The sequence below is a fragment of the Vitis riparia genome, unplaced genomic scaffold, assembly GCF_004353265.1.
Source record: "Vitis riparia cultivar Riparia Gloire de Montpellier isolate 1030 unplaced genomic scaffold, EGFV_Vit.rip_1.0 scaffold615_pilon_pilon, whole genome shotgun sequence".
NCBI classification, from domain to species: domain Eukaryota; kingdom Viridiplantae; phylum Streptophyta; class Magnoliopsida; order Vitales; family Vitaceae; genus Vitis; species Vitis riparia.
In genome coordinates, this window is record NW_023269712.1 from 106,466 (window position 1) to 125,711 (window position 19,246).

The following is a 19,246-nucleotide window of genomic DNA, read 5'->3' on the forward strand; positions in this document are numbered from 1 at the left end:
TCGCCGGCGGTGACTGGCCGATGGCCCTACCGGCGACAGTGAGGGTGGACGGGTTTTCGGGAAGTAAAATAAAATAAAAAATTAAAATTAAAATAAAATGGGAGAAAAAAAGTGAGGATGGAGGGACGCCGGAGTGGGCGTTGGGGTCGTGATGCTGGAAGAAAGGTGCGGTGGAGTGCTGTGAAGGAGGAAGAAGATGGGGAAGGAAAAGAAAATCTGGGGGCCGCGACTGTGGGAGTTCCAGGGAAAAGAGAAAAAGAAAAAAAATGCCCAGAAGCCCGTGTGGGGTGTCGGCCGTGTGAGTGAATCGAGAGAGGAGGGAAAGATGGGGGAAAAAAGAAAAATGGGAGCGGGCCCGGCCAAATGGAGTCTTGGGGAAGAGAGAGAAGAGTGGGAGGGGAAAAAAATTGAGGGAAAATTGAAAAGATGGTGAGAAGTATGGGAGGAGAGAGAATAAGTGAGTGGGTGAGGGTCGATGGAGGAGAAAAAGGAAGAGAGAGGAGAGAGAAAAAATAAAATAAAATAATAAATAAAAATATAATATAATAATAATAATCATAATAATAATAATAATAAGTAAAATTAATAAGTAAAAAAAAAAGATAAAATAATTTATAAAATAATGAAAACTAAAAATTAAAGGGTGAATGAGCCTTAAATAACACATGTAATCGGAATTTAAAATTGGGCTCAAAATTAATATAAAGATAAAATTGAGACAAATTTTGGGATCTATAATATGTCTATTAATTAATATAATAAAAATCAATTATTATGAAAAAGCATAGGAACAAATTAATTTCAATTATATAAATTAATAAATAAATGAACAAAGGTAAGTTTGTGTCAAAAATAAAAAATAAAAAATAAAAATAAAGATAAGCACATTAAAAAAATAGTTAATATTATTCAAAAATTGTTTCTAATGAATTATTTCTATCTAATCTTAACCTAAAACAAGTATGGATAGTCTTACCTTATCAAAATTATTTAATTTTATTATATTTCATGAAAAATTAACTTACTTTACTATTATCATTCTGAATTTTTGGTTTATCCTTGTATCATCATGCTCCATGACAAACATTACCCTAGTTTCACGAGGTTTGCAAAACACGTGGTTGCCCTCGTTGCATGCTTTTTGACCAAGACAAGGATGTGGGGGGCATCCAATGCACATGCACTTGAGTTTGGAATGGTGGGCCTTCCCACTTGGGCTATGCTACCTATGATTTAAATTTCGGCTCATAATTTTTATATAGTAATATTATATTTATAAAAAAAATGAGAGGAAGAAAAAAATTTTAATAGATTAATTATTTTATTTTTAAATTTTATTTAAAATTTAAAAATATAAAAAGAAAGCATGTGGTTTCATATATATATTTGAAAAAAAAATTCATAAATTGAGAACCTCTAAAAATTATTTAAATTTTATACATTTTAAAATCAAATAAGAGTAACCAATGGTTAAAGATAGTACCTTTAACTAAAAAGTACTTATTTTGTGTTTTTTTAAGAATGTATATGGAAAAACACTTTTCCCAATATAAAAATTATCTTGATGATTTTTAAATTTTTTATATTATTTATATATTAATTAAATATAAAAGAAATAAAAACTTATCAATAAAATTTAAAATATTTTTAAATAAAAGGTTATATTGTTATTTATTTTATTTTATTAAATTATTCAAATTAGATAGAGGAATATAAAATATATATATATATATTTTGTATATTATTATCAAGCATCACAAGTTATGTAATATATATTTTTCTAATAAAAACAACTTTAATATTTGAATTATTGTTTTCTTAATTAATTTTTTATCAATTTTTGTTTCACTACCTTAATAAAAAAACTGATACTTTTGTCGTAATTAAAATTTTTATCCTTTCCTATAGACTTTTATTGTATTCTCAGTTCTTGAAAATTTTAAAAGAAAAAATAATTACAAAAAAATTAAGATGAAAAATAAAAGGAAATAAAATTTGAAAGAAGATAAAAAATAGATTTAAAATTAATAAATTGTTTTATATAAAAGCTTACTCCACCGTTTTTTTTTTTTTTTTATATATAAAAATTAAATAATTTAAAAATTTATAAAATTTTAACTGATTTTACTTATATTTAATTTTTTTAGATAACTTTTATGATAAAACAAACATAAAAGTTAGATATCGATGAAGTTTCCCCCATGTGAAAGGTCTCACATGAAATTCCCACCCACAAGACCAGCCCTTTTCTCTGTTGACTCTCAATACTACCCTTTCTTCTCTGAAATTTCATCCCACCTTCTTCCCTATTCACCTCCCCGAACTTTTCTCAAGAAATAGCTTAAATGCTAAGCTACCCCTGAGAAATCACGCTTCGAAATCTCTTCTAGTTGTGACACAGAAAGAGGGGAACAAAACAACCATGACTTCCACAAACACCCAGATCATCTCTTATTCTCCTTATTCTTCTTCTCAATCAACCCATCAATTCACTTATGAAGTCTTCTTGAGTTTCAGAGGAGAAGACACCCGCTATGGTTTCACTGATCATCTTTATGAGGCTTTGATTTCCAGTGGAATTCGCACCTTTAGAGATGATGAAGAACTGGCGAGAGGAGGAGTAATTGCATCTGAGCTGCTGAAAGCTATTGAAGAATCAAAGATTTTTGTTTTCATTTTTTCGGAAAACTATGCTGCCTCTAGGTGGTGTCTAGATGAACTCGTGAAGATCAGTGAGTGTGGGGCAACGGAGGGGCGACTGATTCTACCAATTTTCTATCATGTGGATCCATCCCATGTGCGGAAGCAAAGAGGGAGTTATGAAAAGGCATTTGTTGATCACGAAAAGGAAGCAGATGAGGAGAAAAGGGAGAAGATTCAAAAGTGGAGAAGTGCCTTGGCAAAAGTTGGCAATCTTGCTGGATATGATCTACAAAAATATCAGTAACTATAATTTCCTCTCATCTTTCATTGCAACATTTTCTCTTTCAATCTGGGTTGACCTTTGTACTACTTATTAAACTTGGGTCAAGATGTTATAAATTTTAATTAAACCTTATCAATTAAACATCCAACTTTACCCAAAAAAAAAAAGAAATCCTGAATTTTTTTTTTATCCAAACTACTTTTCAAAAAAATAAAATTGAATTTTTTTTTTAATATTTTTTTTAACATTTATTTGATTCTTTAAAAATTTAAGGGAAAATCAAGGGAAAAATAAAATAAAAAATAAAAAATGAAAGAAAATAAAAATAGATTTCAAAACAACAAATAAATTTGATGTGCTTCTAGAAACTCATCTCAATTGTTTTTCCTATTTTATATTAATATTAAATAATATGAAATTGTATATGTTTTTAACTAATTTTAATTATGTTTGTGTGGACCCCGCATTTCGGCTCATGCGTTTCCCACTCGATGGCGAGCTCGATTTGTATTTGAAAAATTGATTTTATTTATTGTTTGAAAAATGACTTGGAGTCGCCACTTATTTTTGTTTTATTTTTAAAGGGTAAACAAAATAAGAAAGAAAAACCCTAAGTGTGACTCCTTGTTTTGGAAAAGGTTGGTCTACGAAAAACTGGATCGGGTTCGGGGGTCAGGTTACTTATCGGGAAGGTACGGTAAAGACCGTAGCACCCCTCTAAGTCCCTAAAAACGGGTCTCTACTAATAAAATGAAGCAATCGTGGCATCTAATAAAGAAATCAATGAATACCCGAATTGATCATGCACATATGGAAGTCAGAAAATGCATATGGATTAACCAGAGTGAGAATGAACGCGTACCTGGGCAACGAACCATCATGCGCTATCAAGAGAGGAGGTTAGTGTGCAATAACAATCACGAGATATGTCACAGAGTATAATAAAACCGATCATTCAGGGCAATTAAATCAATCAATCAATTAATCAATCAATTATAAAATCACATATGTCGGGCCCCCACCAAAAGCCCTGTTTTATTTTGCATGAATTAATTTTGTGAATTCCATTATTCGGAATTACAAAATTTAATTCTTGCTTATTTTTAAAACATTTTAAAAGATCATGAAGGACTTGAAAATTGCTTACCGAATAAAAAGTGGAAGCAAATTTTATTAAAAAAAACGATTTTTTTGACTTTAAGATTACCAAAAATAATAAAAATAAAATAAGTAAAATAAATTAAAATAAAATGATAAATGAAATAATAAAAGTAAAATAATGAAAAGGTTAAAGAGTAAATGAAAACTACTTGAAAATCAGATTTTTGAAAATCAATTTTTGGAAGTAGAAATGGAGAAATTAGGAAATGAAATATCCATTCGCTTCAAGAATGGCTCACCAAAGGTGGCCATGCATCCCATGAGAGAAAGAGAATGGGTCCCACGATCAGATTTTATTTTCTTCACCATTTTGACACTTGCATGCAGCCTCCCTCCCATTTCTGCAACATTATCTGGACCTCCAAGCTAGTCAATAATATCATCCAATGGGTTGTTTGGGGATCCAAAAAACGAATTATCTCCAAAATCTTAGACTTACGCTCCATGGCTGCTTCATGCCTCTTCAAAAGTTCGGCTATATAGGCATGCCTTGCTTGAAGATATTCATCAGTTTTCCTTTTCTTTGCACAAGTGAGATGACCATTCCTCAAATATTAACTCAATCATAGGTGGGACCAAACATGATGGGTGAACTAGTTGGACGCAACTGGAACATTGGAGCAATTTCTTCCGTTCTTATTCAGTATCGCAAATCTCACAAATCTGATGATCATAGGCAGCAGCAGCAGCCACCATCTGAACTTCCAGGACCCTCCGGCGCCGCTCCTCCGCCTGTTGCTCGAGTGATCGGAACACGTTAGGCTTGTCCCTGGTGGCGAGCGTTCCATTGACACAAACCTTCTCAGAATTCCCAACGGAATCTGAGTTCTTGGACTGCTACTTTCGATTGCACCTGGCATAGGTGACCTTCTGCCAACCGTGGTTGCTGTGAGCGTTGGTGATGACTGAAGCTTCCGCTCCATGGCTGATTTATGAGAACTGCACTAGGGGACCATTCACGTACAGGTGGAGCCTTGTTGTATCTTTCAAGGCTACGACTGCGGCTACGAGACTTGCTCCAGTCACCATTCTGCAATTGAGCCCTGGCATGCCGATCTCTCAGGAATCCGGCCCAGCTGGGACTGGTGGTGGTCATTGAAATAGATAAGGCTTGCCCTTGGTCTCCTGATGCTGAACTGATGGTATGCTGAGCTGTAACCACATGATTAGTACATCCCACCTCCATCAGACCTTGTTTCAGTTGGAGGAAATTGAATTTCTCTAGCACAAGCAGGTGAGCTTTCCGGGACTTTGCAGGGACATCCAACTCAACTTCTAAATTTCTAAGCAAACCATGTATTAAAGACCCACTCCAACAGCCAGTTGCCACAATAACGGCTTTCTCAAAGTCCAGATATTCTTGAAAGTTTGAACAGCTTCAACCTCCTCAGCATTACCAGATTTGAGGGTGTGTTCTTTGCCCGGATTGCTCAGCTCAGCTTCCTCAAAGCTGTGTCTATCCATGTATTTTACTCTCACTAGAGTCCTTCCTCTGTTCATCTTCATGTTCCCAATATTTGAACCGATATCAAGATTAGAACACCCCATTCCAGGAATAGAACTTGACAAGTTCCCAAATGACGAACTCATGTGAGAGTTAACTACGGCCTGAGACTGCCTACAGGAGGGGATCACTGTCCGGTGATGGCGAAGGCGTTTCGCCGCCGGCGGCAAGCCGCCGGCGTCGTTCGAAGGCAGCTTTGCTTGCTTCGCATAAATTCTGCAAGTCCTCTGGAAGTCCTTCTGCACTTAGTTTCAGATGCTAACCATATTATCACATTTAATGGTTCCTTTCACAGAGGCATGGAACTGGGATCCTCTTGTGACATCTAGGAGCAACCTCTCCCAAGGACTCCCAATGATAAATAAACACGAGAGACATTTACCCTGGATACCAAGCAACACTGGGCTGTAGCTTATTGCTTCCATAAGAATCCATTGCTTAATTTCTCATGCAGCTGCATCTATGAAACGGACCTGAGCTTTTCCAGAAACATCTCAACCCAGATGACCAGTTCAAATGCGATACTCAACATCCCAAAAAAAAAACTAAATGAAAAAGATGAAAAGAAAACAGAGCATGCATATATATAAAAAGAAAACTGTTAAATCTCATCCCACTCCATAAACGTCAATGAGAGGGGTATAGGTGGAACCAAAAGGAAACATGGGCATGATCTCAAAAGAAATAAAATAAAACAGCAATGGATCTATGCTCAAAACATTCCAGAACAGGGAGATGCACAAATGGTCTTCAAGCATCAAGAGGAACCACGCATAACAAGAAGCTGAGGAAAACAGTTCAAGGTAGGAAGTGTAAAACAAGTTGAAATCATACCGGAACTAGGAAAATGATGGTAAGTGAATCTGTTGCTTCTCCTCAATAGCTCTTGCAGAGACTCCCTAAAAAACCTTTCTCCTCTAGCTTGCTTCTCAAGCTCTCTGTTCTCCCTGGATATCCTAGCCAAAACTCCTCCTCGTCTGATTTCTTTTCTTCTTTCCTCTCTAGTCACTCTCTGGAACCCTTCTCTCCAAAAGAAACCCAACAAAAGCTCATTTCTCTCTCTGTTTCTCAAAATATCTCTAACGGCAGCACCCCTCCCTGGAATCCTCTCTGAAGCTCTCACAAAATATCTCCCCCTCGTCTGATTTCTTTTCTTCTTTCCTCTCTAGTCACTCTCTGGAACCCTTCTCTCCAAAAGAAACCCAACAAAAGCTCCTTTCTCTCTCTGTTTCTCAAAATATCTCTAACGGCAGCACCCCTCCCTGGAATCCTCTCTGAAGCTCTCACCAAATATCTCCCCCTCACCGCTGAACGAATACCTTCTCCCTCACTCTCATGGCTTCCCCCCCGTTTCTATCTTCCTCTAGAAGCCACTACCGACTCCACTGTTGCCCCATCAGCCAGCATGGCGTCCTTGACTTCCACCAGCATGGCCCCCTGCCATCTCCATGCCGTTCATGCAGCTTGTCTCACGTGTCAGGAAGGGGTCCCCCCCTTCAGCCACTCCTCAAAGGTGGCGGCAAATCCCCAAAATAAATATGCATATATATATATACGTATATAAAAAGAACAAAAGAGGGGGTCTACAGTTTGTTTTTTTTGGAATTTTTTTTAGTAAATCAAATACAAGAAATCATAATACTTTCTTGTAACAAAATATAGTATTAGAAAAAGAAAATATTGGGGTGAGGTGAATATAGCTTTTTTTTTTTCAATCTAAAAAGATTAAAATATATTTTATTTTTTGAATTTAATTGATAATTAGATATTAAAACTGCTATTTTTTATTTGGTTTCCAATGAATCTTAAATTTATTTGATGATAATGTTGTTTTTTATTTTGATAATTTTGATAACGTTATTTTTGGTGATGACATGGATGAATTGTTTTTCTTTTTTAATTTTCTTTGAAAGCCAATAGGATTTAATTTTTATTGGGAATACATCACCTCAGGAAAATCAATCCTTAAGGATTAAGTATTTAATATTAGATTGACACTTATTATAATAATTATCCAATGTCTTATCCATTATCATTTCATATCTTTTCATATTAAAGTTTAACAAAGAGTTCGTTGACTACTATCAATAATATCGAAAATATTTATTAATAAAAGTAAATTATAAAATAAAATAAATTAAATTAAAATTAAAAAATAGTTATCACTAAAAATTTTATTTTGTCAATAATAAAATATAAAAATAAAGTATAATTGAAAAAAATACTAAAGTATTAATATGCCCAAACTAACTTTAATAATAAAAAAAAATATAAATTTCAGCCTTTTATAACTTTATAAAGAACATATAAATAATTTAAAAATATATATAAATTTAAAATAATTTTATTATATCTTTTTTTTTATTACAAATGAAATGAGAAAATATTAGATTATTTTTTCTTTTTATAATTTTTGAAATTGAAATGACATACATTATATTACATTAATTATTTCTTTGAAAATTATGAAAAGTTCAAATAAAATTATTTTAGTCTTTATAAAAAATAATAGAAAATTATTTTTTTCTATAAAACGAAATATATTTTAATCTTTTCCAACTAAAAAGGTGAAAAATTAATCATAATTTTTTCAAATATTTCATCTCATTATACCTTATTCCAATTTTTCTCCAAGGAATATTTACTTTTGAATTGCTACTCTCCTTCTTCTCTTACATCAAATATATGGAGACAAATAGTTGAAAAGACAAAAATCATTAGAACCATCATAACAACTTCCACAAAAAATTTGAAGTGTTATTCCATGTGTGTTAAGCCCATGAAATTCATGCTCACTTTAATTGAAAATTCTATTCAATTCAGCATTTCCTCACACTGATAATGTTTTTTTTCCCCTCTTCTTTGTAATCTTAATTTTATTTTGTGATCTTAAAAATTATCAATTACTCGAAAAGAAAGTCACCATTAGTTTCTCCTATTGATCTCCTTCTTCTGATAAGCATAATACTTTCATATTCCTATTGTGTTAGCATGGAATTAATATATTGGTTTTCTAGCTACCCATTTGTTGGATATCATACTAATTTTTTTTTCCTTTTTTTATTTTTTTTATTTTACCATGGCTAAGAGAAAAAAAATGATTTCCTTATATTTGAATAACATAGAAAATAGTATAGAAAGAAAATTACGCCCCTTCCTCCTCCTCAAGTAGGGAAAGTTTTGTTTCCCCTTTTTGCCTTTTTTTTTTTTTTCAATTAGCATTATACTTCACTAACTGAAAAAGTACTTAAATTAGTAAATTGGGTGATTTTTTTTCCTTTTTTTTTTTGGTGGGGGGTAGGGGTTCACATTTGATTAGCCACTAGTTCAATCATAGTGGAGAATACTAAGTATTGCCAATTTACTTCACATTTGTTATTTTTTACAACTTTTTTTTTAACTAACCATATATACTTTGTACTCGACAGGTATGAGACAAGACTTATCAAGGAAATTATTGATGTCATCCTCAAAGAATTGAACTGCAATCTCTTACTACATGTTAGCAAGAACATAGTTGGAATGAATTTTCATTTGGAAAAATTGAAATCATTGATAAAAATTGGGTTAAATGAGGTTCGGATGATTGGGATTTATGGGCTTGGTGGAATTGGTAAGACCACAATTGCCAAAGCTGTATATAAGAATATCTCACATCAATTTGAGAGTAGAAATTTTTCTTGAAAATGTTAGAGAAAGATCCAAGGACTCCTCAAGTCTACTTCAATTACAGAAAGAACTTCTTAATGGTGTCATGAAGGGAAAAAATCTAGAAATAAGTAGTGTTCATGAAGGGATTAATGTGATAAGAAACAGGTTTCACTCTAAAAAGGTTCTTCTTATTCTTGATGATGTAGACAATTTGAACCAATTAAAATTCTTAGCTGGAGAACATGGTTGGTTTGGTCTTGGAAGTAGAATCATCATAACCTCTAGAGATCAACAATGTCTAAATGTGCATGAAGTCGATGCATCATATAAAGTTGGGGCACTAAATGACAAGGAGTCTATTCAACTTTTCTGTCAACATGCCTTTAAACAAAACATTCCTAAAAGTGACTATGTAAACCTCTCATATCATGTAGTAAATTATGTAAAAGACCTACCATTAGCTCTTGAAGTTTTGGGTTCCTTTCTTTTTAATAAAAGTGTGCCTAACTGGGAAAGTGCATTACAAAAACTAAAGGAAAACCCCAACATAGAAGTCCAAAATGTACTTAAGATAAGCTTTGATGGATTGGACAAGAAAGAGCAAGAAATATTCCTTGACATTGCGTGCTTCTTCAAGAAATGGAATGAAAATGATGTAACAAGACTAGTAAAGCATGCAAGGATTGGAATAACAGTTCTTAGTGACAAGTGCCTCATAACTCTTTGTGGTAATACCATAACAATGCATGATTTGGTAGAAGAAATGGGTAGAGAAATTGTTCGACATAAACATCCCGAAGAGCCTGGGAAATGGAGCAGATTATGGGACCCTAAGGATATTTCCCTTGTATTGAGAAAAAAAATGGTATGGATCAAATGCATTAACTTAGTTGATATGTAGTGTCATTATTTTTGTTTAAGAAATTATATATCTTTATAGTTTTTCTAAGGTTTTATATGTTTCATTCTTTATTTATTTTCATGTACTTTTAATTTTTAGGGAACGAAAGCAGTTGAAGCGATATTTCTAGACATGTGTACATCAAGAGAGATCTCATTTACTACTGAAGCTTTCAAAAGGATGAAGAGACTTAGATTATTAAAAATTTACTGGAGATGGAGTTTTCTTAATTATATGGGAAAACAATGTCAAAAGCTCCTCCTTCCTGAAGACTTTGAATTTCCTTCACATTATTTAAGATATCTTCATTGGGAACGATACTCTTTGAAATCCTTGCCTTCAAATTTTGATGGAGAGAACCTCATTGAACTCAACTTGCGGCATAGCAATATAGAACACCTTTGGCAAGGGAAAAAGGTAGTATTAAACTCAGTTATATTGTGTCTTCCCTTAGATTAATTTTGAAGTTCATGAGAATTTATTTGCTAAAATAAAATAATTAATTTCTTTTGTTGCAGTATCTTGAAGAGTTGAAGATCTTGAATTTATCAAAATCTCGGCAACTCAATGAAATCCCACACTTCTCAAATATGTCAAATTTGGAGCAACTAGATGTTGAAGGTTGTGGAAGTTTGGATAATGTTGACTCATCTATTGGTTTCTTGAAGAAGCTTACTTTGTTGAATTTGAGTGGGTGCCAAAAGATTAGGAGCTTGCCAAGTACAATTCAAAACTTGGTCTCTCTTAAAAGTCTTTATATAGATGGTACTGCTATTGAAGAATTACCCTCCTCAATCTATCATCTCACCTCACTTCAGTTGCTATCTATTCGTGAATGCAAAAACTTGAGGAGTCTTTCTTGTAGCATTTGTAGGTTGAAATACCTTGAAGAACTTAATTTGCTTGGTTGTTCAAACTTTGAGACTTTTCCGGAAATCATGGAGGTTATGGAAAGCTTATATTGGCTTGATTTAAGTGGAACGTGTGTAAAAGAGCTTCCATCATCAATTGAGTTTCTAAAAGATCTCGCTGATTTGCGGTTAGTGAAGTGTGAAAACTTGAGGAGTCTTCCGAGCAGCATTTGTAGGTTGAAATACCTTGAAGAACTTGATCTCTCTGGTTGTTCAAACTTGGAGACTTTTCCGGAAATCGTGGAGGATATGGAATACTTAACGTGGCTTAATTTAAGTGGAACGTGTATAAAAGGGCTTCCATCATCAATTGAGTTTCTAAAAGATCTCGCTTCTTTGCGATTAGTGAAGTGTGAAAACTTGAGGAGTCTTTCGAGCAGCATTTGTAGGTTGAAATACCTTGAAGAACTTAATCTCTCTGGTTGTTCAAAGTTGGAGACTTTTCCGGAAATCATGGAGGATATGGAATGCTTAAGGTGGCTTAATTTAAGTGGAACGTGTATAAAAAGGCTTCCATCATCAATTGAGTTTCTAAAACATCTCGCTTCTTTGCGGTTAGTGAAGTGTGAAAACTTGAGGAGTCTTCCGAGCAACATTTGTAGGTTGAAATACCTTGAAGAACTTGATCTCTCTGGTTGTTCAAACTTGGAGACTTTTCCGGAAATCATGGAGGATATGGAATGCTTAAAGTGGCTTAATTTAAGTGGAACGTGTATAAAAGGGCTTCCATCATCAATTGAGTTTCTAAAACATCTCGCTTCTTTGCGGTTAGTGAAGTGTGAAAACTTGAGGAGTCTTCCGAGTAGCATTTGTAGGTTGAAATACCTTGAACAACTTGATCTCTTTGGTTGTTCAAACTTGGAGACTTTTCCGAAAATCATGGAGGATATGGAATGCTTAAAGTGGCTTAATTTAAGTGGAACATGTATAGAAGGGCTTCCATTATCAATTGAGTTTCTAAAACATCTCGCTTCTTTGTGGTTAGTGAAGTGTGAAAACTTGAGGAGTCTTCCGAGCAGCATTTGTAGGTTGAAATACCTTGAAGAACTTAATCTCTCTAGTTGTTCAAACTTGGAGACTTTTCCGGAAATCGTGGAGGATATGGAATACTTAACGTGGCTTAATTTAAGTGGAACGTGTATAAAAGGGCTTCCATCATCAATTGAGTTTCTAAAAGATCTCGCTTTTTTGCGGTTAGTGAAGTGTGAAAACTTGAGAAGTCTTCCGAGCAGCATTTGTAGGTTGAAATACCTTGAAGAACTTAATCTCTCTGGTTGTTCAAACTTGGAGACTTTTTCGGAAATCATGGAGGATATGGAATGCTTAAGGTGGCTTAATTTAAGTGGAACGTGTATAAAAGGGCTTCCATCATCAATTGAGTTTCCAAAACATCTCGCTTCTTTGCGGTTAGTGAAGTGTGAAAACTTGAGGAGTCTTCCGAGCAGCATTTGTAGGTTGAAATACCTTGAAGAACTTGATCTCTCTGGTTGTTCAAACTTGGAGACTTTTCCGGAAATCATGGAGGATATGGAATGCTTAACGTGGCTTAATTTAAGTGGAACGTGTATAAAAGGGCTTCCATCATCAATTGAGTTTCTAAAACATCTCGCTAATTTGCGGTTAGTGAAGTGTGAAAACTTGAGGAGTCTTCCGAGCAGCATTTGTAGGTTGAAATACCTTGAAGAACTTAATCTCTTTGGTTGTTCAAACTTGGAGACTTTTCCGGAAATCATGGAGGATATGGAATGCTTAAGGTGGCTTAATTTAAGTGGAACGTATATAAAAGAGCTTCCATCATCAATTGAGTTTCTAAAACATCTCGCTGATTTGCAGTTAGTGATGTGTGAAAACTTGAGGAGTCTTCCGAGCAGCATTTGTAGGTTGAAATACCTTACAAATCTTAATCTCTATCGTTGTTCAAACTTGGAGACTTTTCCGGAAATCATGGAGGATATGGAATGCTTAAGGTGGCTTAATTTAAGTGGAACGTGTATAAAAGAGCTTCCATCATCAATTGAGTTTCTAAAACATCTCGCTTATTTGCTGTTAGTGAAGTGTGAAAACTTGAGGAGTCTTCCGAGCAGCATTTGTAGGTTGAAATACCTTGAAAAACTTCATTTCAGTGACTGTCCAAACCTAGTCACAGGGGACAAGGAAAATTTAATAAATCTTGGTTTATTAGAAACTCAGAATATGATGGATGGAGTAGCCCCAAGTGATATATGGTGCCTATCCTTGCTGGAAGAATTAGATCTAAGTCAAAACAATATGCGTCACATACCTACTGCTATTACTCAACTATGTAATCTCAGACGCCTTAATATCAGTCACTGCAAGATGCTTGAAGAATTTCCAGAGCTTCCATCAAGTCTAAGAGAAATAGATGCACATGATTGCCCGATCTTTGGAACTCTATCAAATTCATCTACTCTTCTCTGGTCTTTTCTCCTCAAATGGTTCAAGACAGTTGAGGTACAATTTTTGTTTAAACTTTTTTTTTTCTCTCTTTTAATTACAGGTAATTGTGAATTAATTGATATTTATTTTAATTTCCTATTTTCTTTGCAATTAATAGTTCTAATTTACTTTGTTTGTTAAGCTGACCCACCTCTGGAAATGTTACTTTTAACTGTGCAGCCTCCTTTGAAATGGAGAAGTATTAATCTAGGAGGTAATGGAATTCCAGGGTGGGTACTGCATCAGGAAATGGGAAGGCAAATAAGAATAGAGCTTCCTATGAATTGGTATGAAGATGACCACTTCCTTGGATTTGGATTTTTCTGTCTTCATCATCAATCAAAAAAATTTTCCTTATCTTTGAAATTTGATGAAGGAGAATATGCTAAAAATGTAGTAGAAATTCTCCCTAGTGAATGCTACCATTGCCACGAGATTAATGATAGTGAATTAGATCAAGTGTTGCTAGTGTACTATCCTAAGATTTCTTTTAGGGACGAGTTCCACTCCAATCAATATATGCACCTTCAAGCTTCATTTAGTTCATATTATTATTGGGAATCAAAAATCAAAAGTTGTGGGGTCCATCTTATATACTCTCAAGACGATCAACAGAACCATATCTCGTCGGTAGATTTTCTTGGCACCCAAGATGGTGAAGACAACCATATGCCTATGTTGTTGAATCTTCTTGAGAATTTTGGTGACAACATATCAACAACAAAAGCTATGAAGAGAAGCCGTGAAGACGCAGAATATAACCAAGCGGAGGAACCACACCATAAAAGATCGAGAGAACCCAATACCCATCTCAAGCTTTAAACTCAAACACCAACCAGCAGGTACATCAACAAAACTTTCTTAATTTATATTTAACCATCTCTATACATCTTCAGTTTGCTCATTTAAGCTATCATGTAAATTTATTAGGAGGTCATCTTCCTTTTTCTTCTTCGTTACTTCATGATTTAGAGCACATCACTATACATATTATAATATCTTTAAATTTTTTTTTTTATTTTTTTAAAAAAGTTGCAAATATGGAAAATTTTATTTGTTACATAGCGTAAATATCACAAATTAAGAATTTACACTTGTAGGAGTCATATCCTATTTAGCTCATAACTTGTGAATATCACAAATATGACTTGGGAATAACTTTTTTTGCAAAACTCTTTTATAAAAATTTTACTAAATTCATTATCATATATTTTGTGAATAAGGCATGTGCATATTAAATTATGGGTGCAATCCCATTTAGATTTTATTTTTTAGAAATAAAAACAAAATAGAATTTAGAATAAACAAACCAGCCTAAAAATAAAAATGTTTTTTGTGATAATCTTTTTCCATTGTTATAAATCATTAACAATTTTTATGAATCATTGCAAAATGCTGTTTTTTTTACAACTTTTTCTAGGACTCCTTGAGCCCAAATTTTAGAATTTATTCAATTGTTAAAGTTTTACATCTCTTACTAAAATTTAAATTGATGATGCATCCATTTTTCAATAATTAGATAAATTATTTAAGTTTTTAAGATTTTCATGTTTTTAGTTGAGAAAAAGTTCCTGGATTATTTTTTAATATCTTAATATATTATTTAAAAATAACTTATTTAGATTACCAATTAAAATTACAGCTTTATCCTTGTCATATTAATGTAATGGCAGTTTTATCCTTCTCATTCATATTCATACCGACTCTCTCATTTCTCTCTCTAGAATTTTCCTTCAAGTCCTGGATTTGAAGAAGAATTTGAGCCACATGTTTCTTGTTTTCTTCAAAATTTCTCAAGGAAATTGAGAAGTGTGGAAGACGGAAAAGTATTTGCAATCTCAAATTAATGGTACATTTCTCTTTGTTTGGCTTTTATCTCTCTAAAATACTTCATATGGTGAGCGATTCAAATATTTTTGTGATTTTTTTTTTGTTTGAATGGCATAGGTGTTGAGGATGAAGCAGTGAAAGTCTCAGTCAAAGAACAGATGCACATTAGTGCAATTCACACGCTTAAACATGATTTCATCTCAGGTTCTCTATCTTTATCCATAGATTGATAGGTATCCTAACCCATTTAGTATATTCTTTTATAGAACCATTACAAATTTATACTTTCCTTGTAATTTGAACTGGGTTTTTTATCTGTAGGGAACTGCACAAGTAGCTCTTGAAGATTGACAAGCATTGTGCTTTGTAATGATTGAAAAATCATTACCATGAATCAATGAAAATTGAAATAGTAAGCTATATCAAGTTTAAATTCATTGATTTCTCCAATTTTAATGTGTTCATATTAAAAATGACAACTGTGCACACTTAATGTTAATTTGTATTTCCCTATGGATCAATATGTCCCATTGATCAATGTTTGAATGTTCTTGTAGTGCTAAACACAAGGTAGAATTGGAGCTTTGTGCATAAAAAAAAATGTCAAATTAGCCTTCTTCAAAGGCTGGGAAAAAAAGCAAGCTTTGGAATGCATTTTGTGAGCTTATGAAGACATTGAACAGGTAAATTTTTATCATGTTAGGCTTGATTGTGCCATTATCTGATGCTATACATATGTTGATTGAAGTAGTATATATAAGAGAGTTACCTTTCTATCATTATTTGGTTCTTAACTCTGATAACTGAGTCTAAAATATATTAGATGTGGTAAATTTTGTGATTCATCACTATGAAAAGTATCATATATGAGAAGCATTGATCTAACATTTCAAACTTTAAAAGTAGTACCTAGAACCACACACATTGCAAACTAGATAATGTCATCATCAGCCCCACTTTCTTCTGGAGCCTCATCACCATTGATCCAACATCCTCACTAGGCCATCGATACTCTACATGGGCTTCATAGTCCAAATCAGCCACAAAATCCCTCCATGGATAGTAAATTTTGCACCCACTATTACAAACCAATATATCAAATACTTTTAAGTTTAATTGCCAACTTCTTAACTTTTCTATTATTTCCTGTAAACTCAAATCAATCAACATCATCACATTTTTATGGTGTATGTTCTAGCCACGAAAACTGGTGTTCTTTAGCTCATTTTTACGTCACTAAGGCCATTTGTTATTGTCAATAAGGAGCTTTAGAAGGACACTTGCTATACCTTTTTGGTCATGTGGATCAACGAGAATATCATTGTTAAGTGTCTGGTATATATAATTGCAAATTCCTTGTTAGATAAAACAAGCAGGTTTACATAAAAAAAAAAACCATTGAAAGTCTTATGATCATGGGCTAGGATTTGAACAAGCATTATTCCTTGGTCCTGCTAGCCCAACACCTAACCATACTAGTATAAAATTTCCCTTGATAACATCTACAAGCCACCATATTTTGTAGCATCAATACCTAAACCATAGTCTAAACCCCAAACATAAGCACTCACAGAGCTGTTGTTAGACGTTTCTTCTATGTCGTCCTTATTTCCTAAAATAGGTGTCTGTCAAAACAAGACCAAATCAAAAAGAAATTTAGCTCGGACTCAATATTATAGTTGTATTCGTTTTCTGTTTGGATCAAGAGAAAGTGCTTTGAAATGCAATTTTTTACCAGGTTAGTTATCTCTTGAAGGTATTGACACTCTCCAAAAGCCTTGAGCAGAGTGATGACATTATTCCTGGGATGAGGACAAGACAATGCAAATATTTGCATCATGTGCATAGTACTCGGTTAAATAATTTCTCCCCTAACTTAAGTGGTTAAAGAGACAGTATGCAAAATTTTTTTAAAAAAAACTACAAAACGAAAAGAATGTCTACCTCAGACCAAATTGGACATAGATGCCTTTTGTTTTGAGTTGTATTGCAGCCAATCATGGACTTGAGGCCACCTTCTGAATCTTACATTGTAGCGTAGCTGAAGTAACCCAATACCAAGGAAATTTAGTCACTTTCTCTGTTGTACTTGGCAGTAATGAATACTTCCATTTCTTTTCAAGTTTGGGAATTGATCTCATGATTGTTTTTATTCATTCCATTAGGTTATTGTGGTTCTTCCTTCTCGTTTCTTCATCTTGCTCCTATACTAATTAATGAAATACCTCTTTTTTGTTTTATCCACAAGTGTGTTGCCAAAAGCATATCTAAATGGTCATGTATGCTTACAAACAGATGCTTTCACTACAAGAACAGTGATATGGTCACATGGTTTTAGGAAGGGTCAGTAAAATCCATAACTAAAGAACATTTACAACCTCATAGCTATTTGGGTTGCAGGGAATGGAAAGTGGTGTCAAGACTATAGTTGCGAGGCTAATTGAGCTACAGATAGAGCAATTTCCCGAGAAGCCTATGGTTGCAAGATTAACCAAACCACAAGGAATTGGTAGGCCTATGGGTGCAGGCTCGAGTGAAAGCAGCAATAAAATCCCTATTGCCATGGAAGAAAGGTGGTTGCTACCGTATAAGATTCCCTGTTGCCGTGGGACATAAGTAGTCACTACCATATATGCACCAGTGGTGGGCCTTCACTGCTACAATAACATCACTATATATAGACTAGTGGCTCCTGCTCACCCTTGTTTCTGCTCGCCCCCACTGCAGAACCCATTCACGGTGCTGATGTCATTCCCGTTCCCTTCCTCTAACAATGAGCAGTACTCAAATGAAGAGATTTTGTAGGTAAACATGCCTTTCCCTTTCCCTTCTTCTAATAATGAGCAGTACAACCTTCTTTTCACTGACTGAAAGTCACCAAAATGCTTTTGGTTTTATTTCTCAGCAGTCAATAATGGAGATAATCGGAGTGTGGATGAAGAGGCTTGGTATTTTTTTGATTCACTCATTATTCTTTCAACCAAATGACTTGTAGTTTTCTGATTCACCAAAACATGTCATTTTATTTTATTTTATTTTTCTGATTCACCATATGGTTTCAATTGTTAGGGTTTTTTTTCTTTTTGCTAGGGTATCTTTCTCCATCTTTTGGTTTTATTTCTCCACATTCTATGATTATGTTGGGACCCCATATCTTTTTTGGTTTGATTTCCTTTGGGTTTTCTTTTGATGGATTTCTCATCATTCCTTCTTTCTAAGACAAGACAAATATAATTTGTACCCAGTAAAATGATCAGATTTTTAGAATGAGAAATTTTTTTATGGAGGGAAATTAAATGATGCCATGCATCATCACTTGTCCCCAGTAGAACTACAGGTGATTTGTATGTTGTTTGGGTAATTGATGAAGTTTCAGATTGCCTTGGGCTGCTTGAGTTGCATGCCAGTTGGGGGAAATTTTTGATGGAGAGATTTTTTATTGCAGTATGCTTCCTTGAGACCAGAACTGTGGGGAGATTTTAGTATTTGGGGTTGGATGCAGGGTGATTTATTTGAGTCTATGTCCATGAATAAAAAATTGTATAGAATTTAAAACAATTAAATTAGAATAAAATAAAGTAGAGTAAAAAATAAATAAAAAATATCTAATATCATTTCCAAAAAAAAAAAAATGTTCTTTTATTCACTCTAATCCAATAATCAGTGAAAAAAAAGAGTATTTTTCATGTCTAGTAATAGCATATATCTATCATGTTACAATGTCTGCAGTGGTGAGATCTTTTATTAATGTCCACTCCCTAATCACATCACCTGAAATGGTAAGGATACTTTTCTAGAAGAATAGGGACATTTGGGTGTGAAAAAAAAAAAAAAATGTTGTAATCACTTAGTGACATCAGGCTTTGCACCATGCCTCAATATGAAGTGGCTTAATATGGTGAGTA

General features: G+C 33.8%; 2 protein-coding genes across 2 annotated transcripts in view; both read left to right on the forward strand.

Annotated features, from left to right (window-relative positions):
- Positions 1-19,246, forward strand: part of LOC117910128 (disease resistance protein RPV1-like) — a 64,958-nt gene that overhangs the window by 34,909 nt on the left and 10,803 nt on the right. The window lies entirely within an intron of this gene.
- LOC117910129 (disease resistance protein RUN1-like) lies at positions 2,343-10,355 on the forward strand. Its single transcript, XM_034824188.1, has 2 exons — positions 2,343-2,943; positions 10,243-10,355. The coding sequence occupies exons 1-2, from the start codon at positions 2,423-2,425 to the stop codon at positions 10,271-10,273; spliced, it is 552 nt and encodes a 183-aa protein (XP_034680079.1). The 5' UTR covers positions 2,343-2,422; the 3' UTR covers positions 10,274-10,355.

Bases quoted from the DNA above. Each gene is read 5' to 3' on its own strand.
- LOC117910129 (XM_034824188.1), top strand. From the start codon at position 2,423: ATGACTTCCACAAACACCCAGATCATCTCTTATTCTCCTTATTCTTCT. The intron at 2,944-10,242 runs GTAACTATAATT...TTTAATTTTTAG, and splicing joins TATGATCTACAAAAATATCA to GGAACGAAAGCAGTTGAAGC.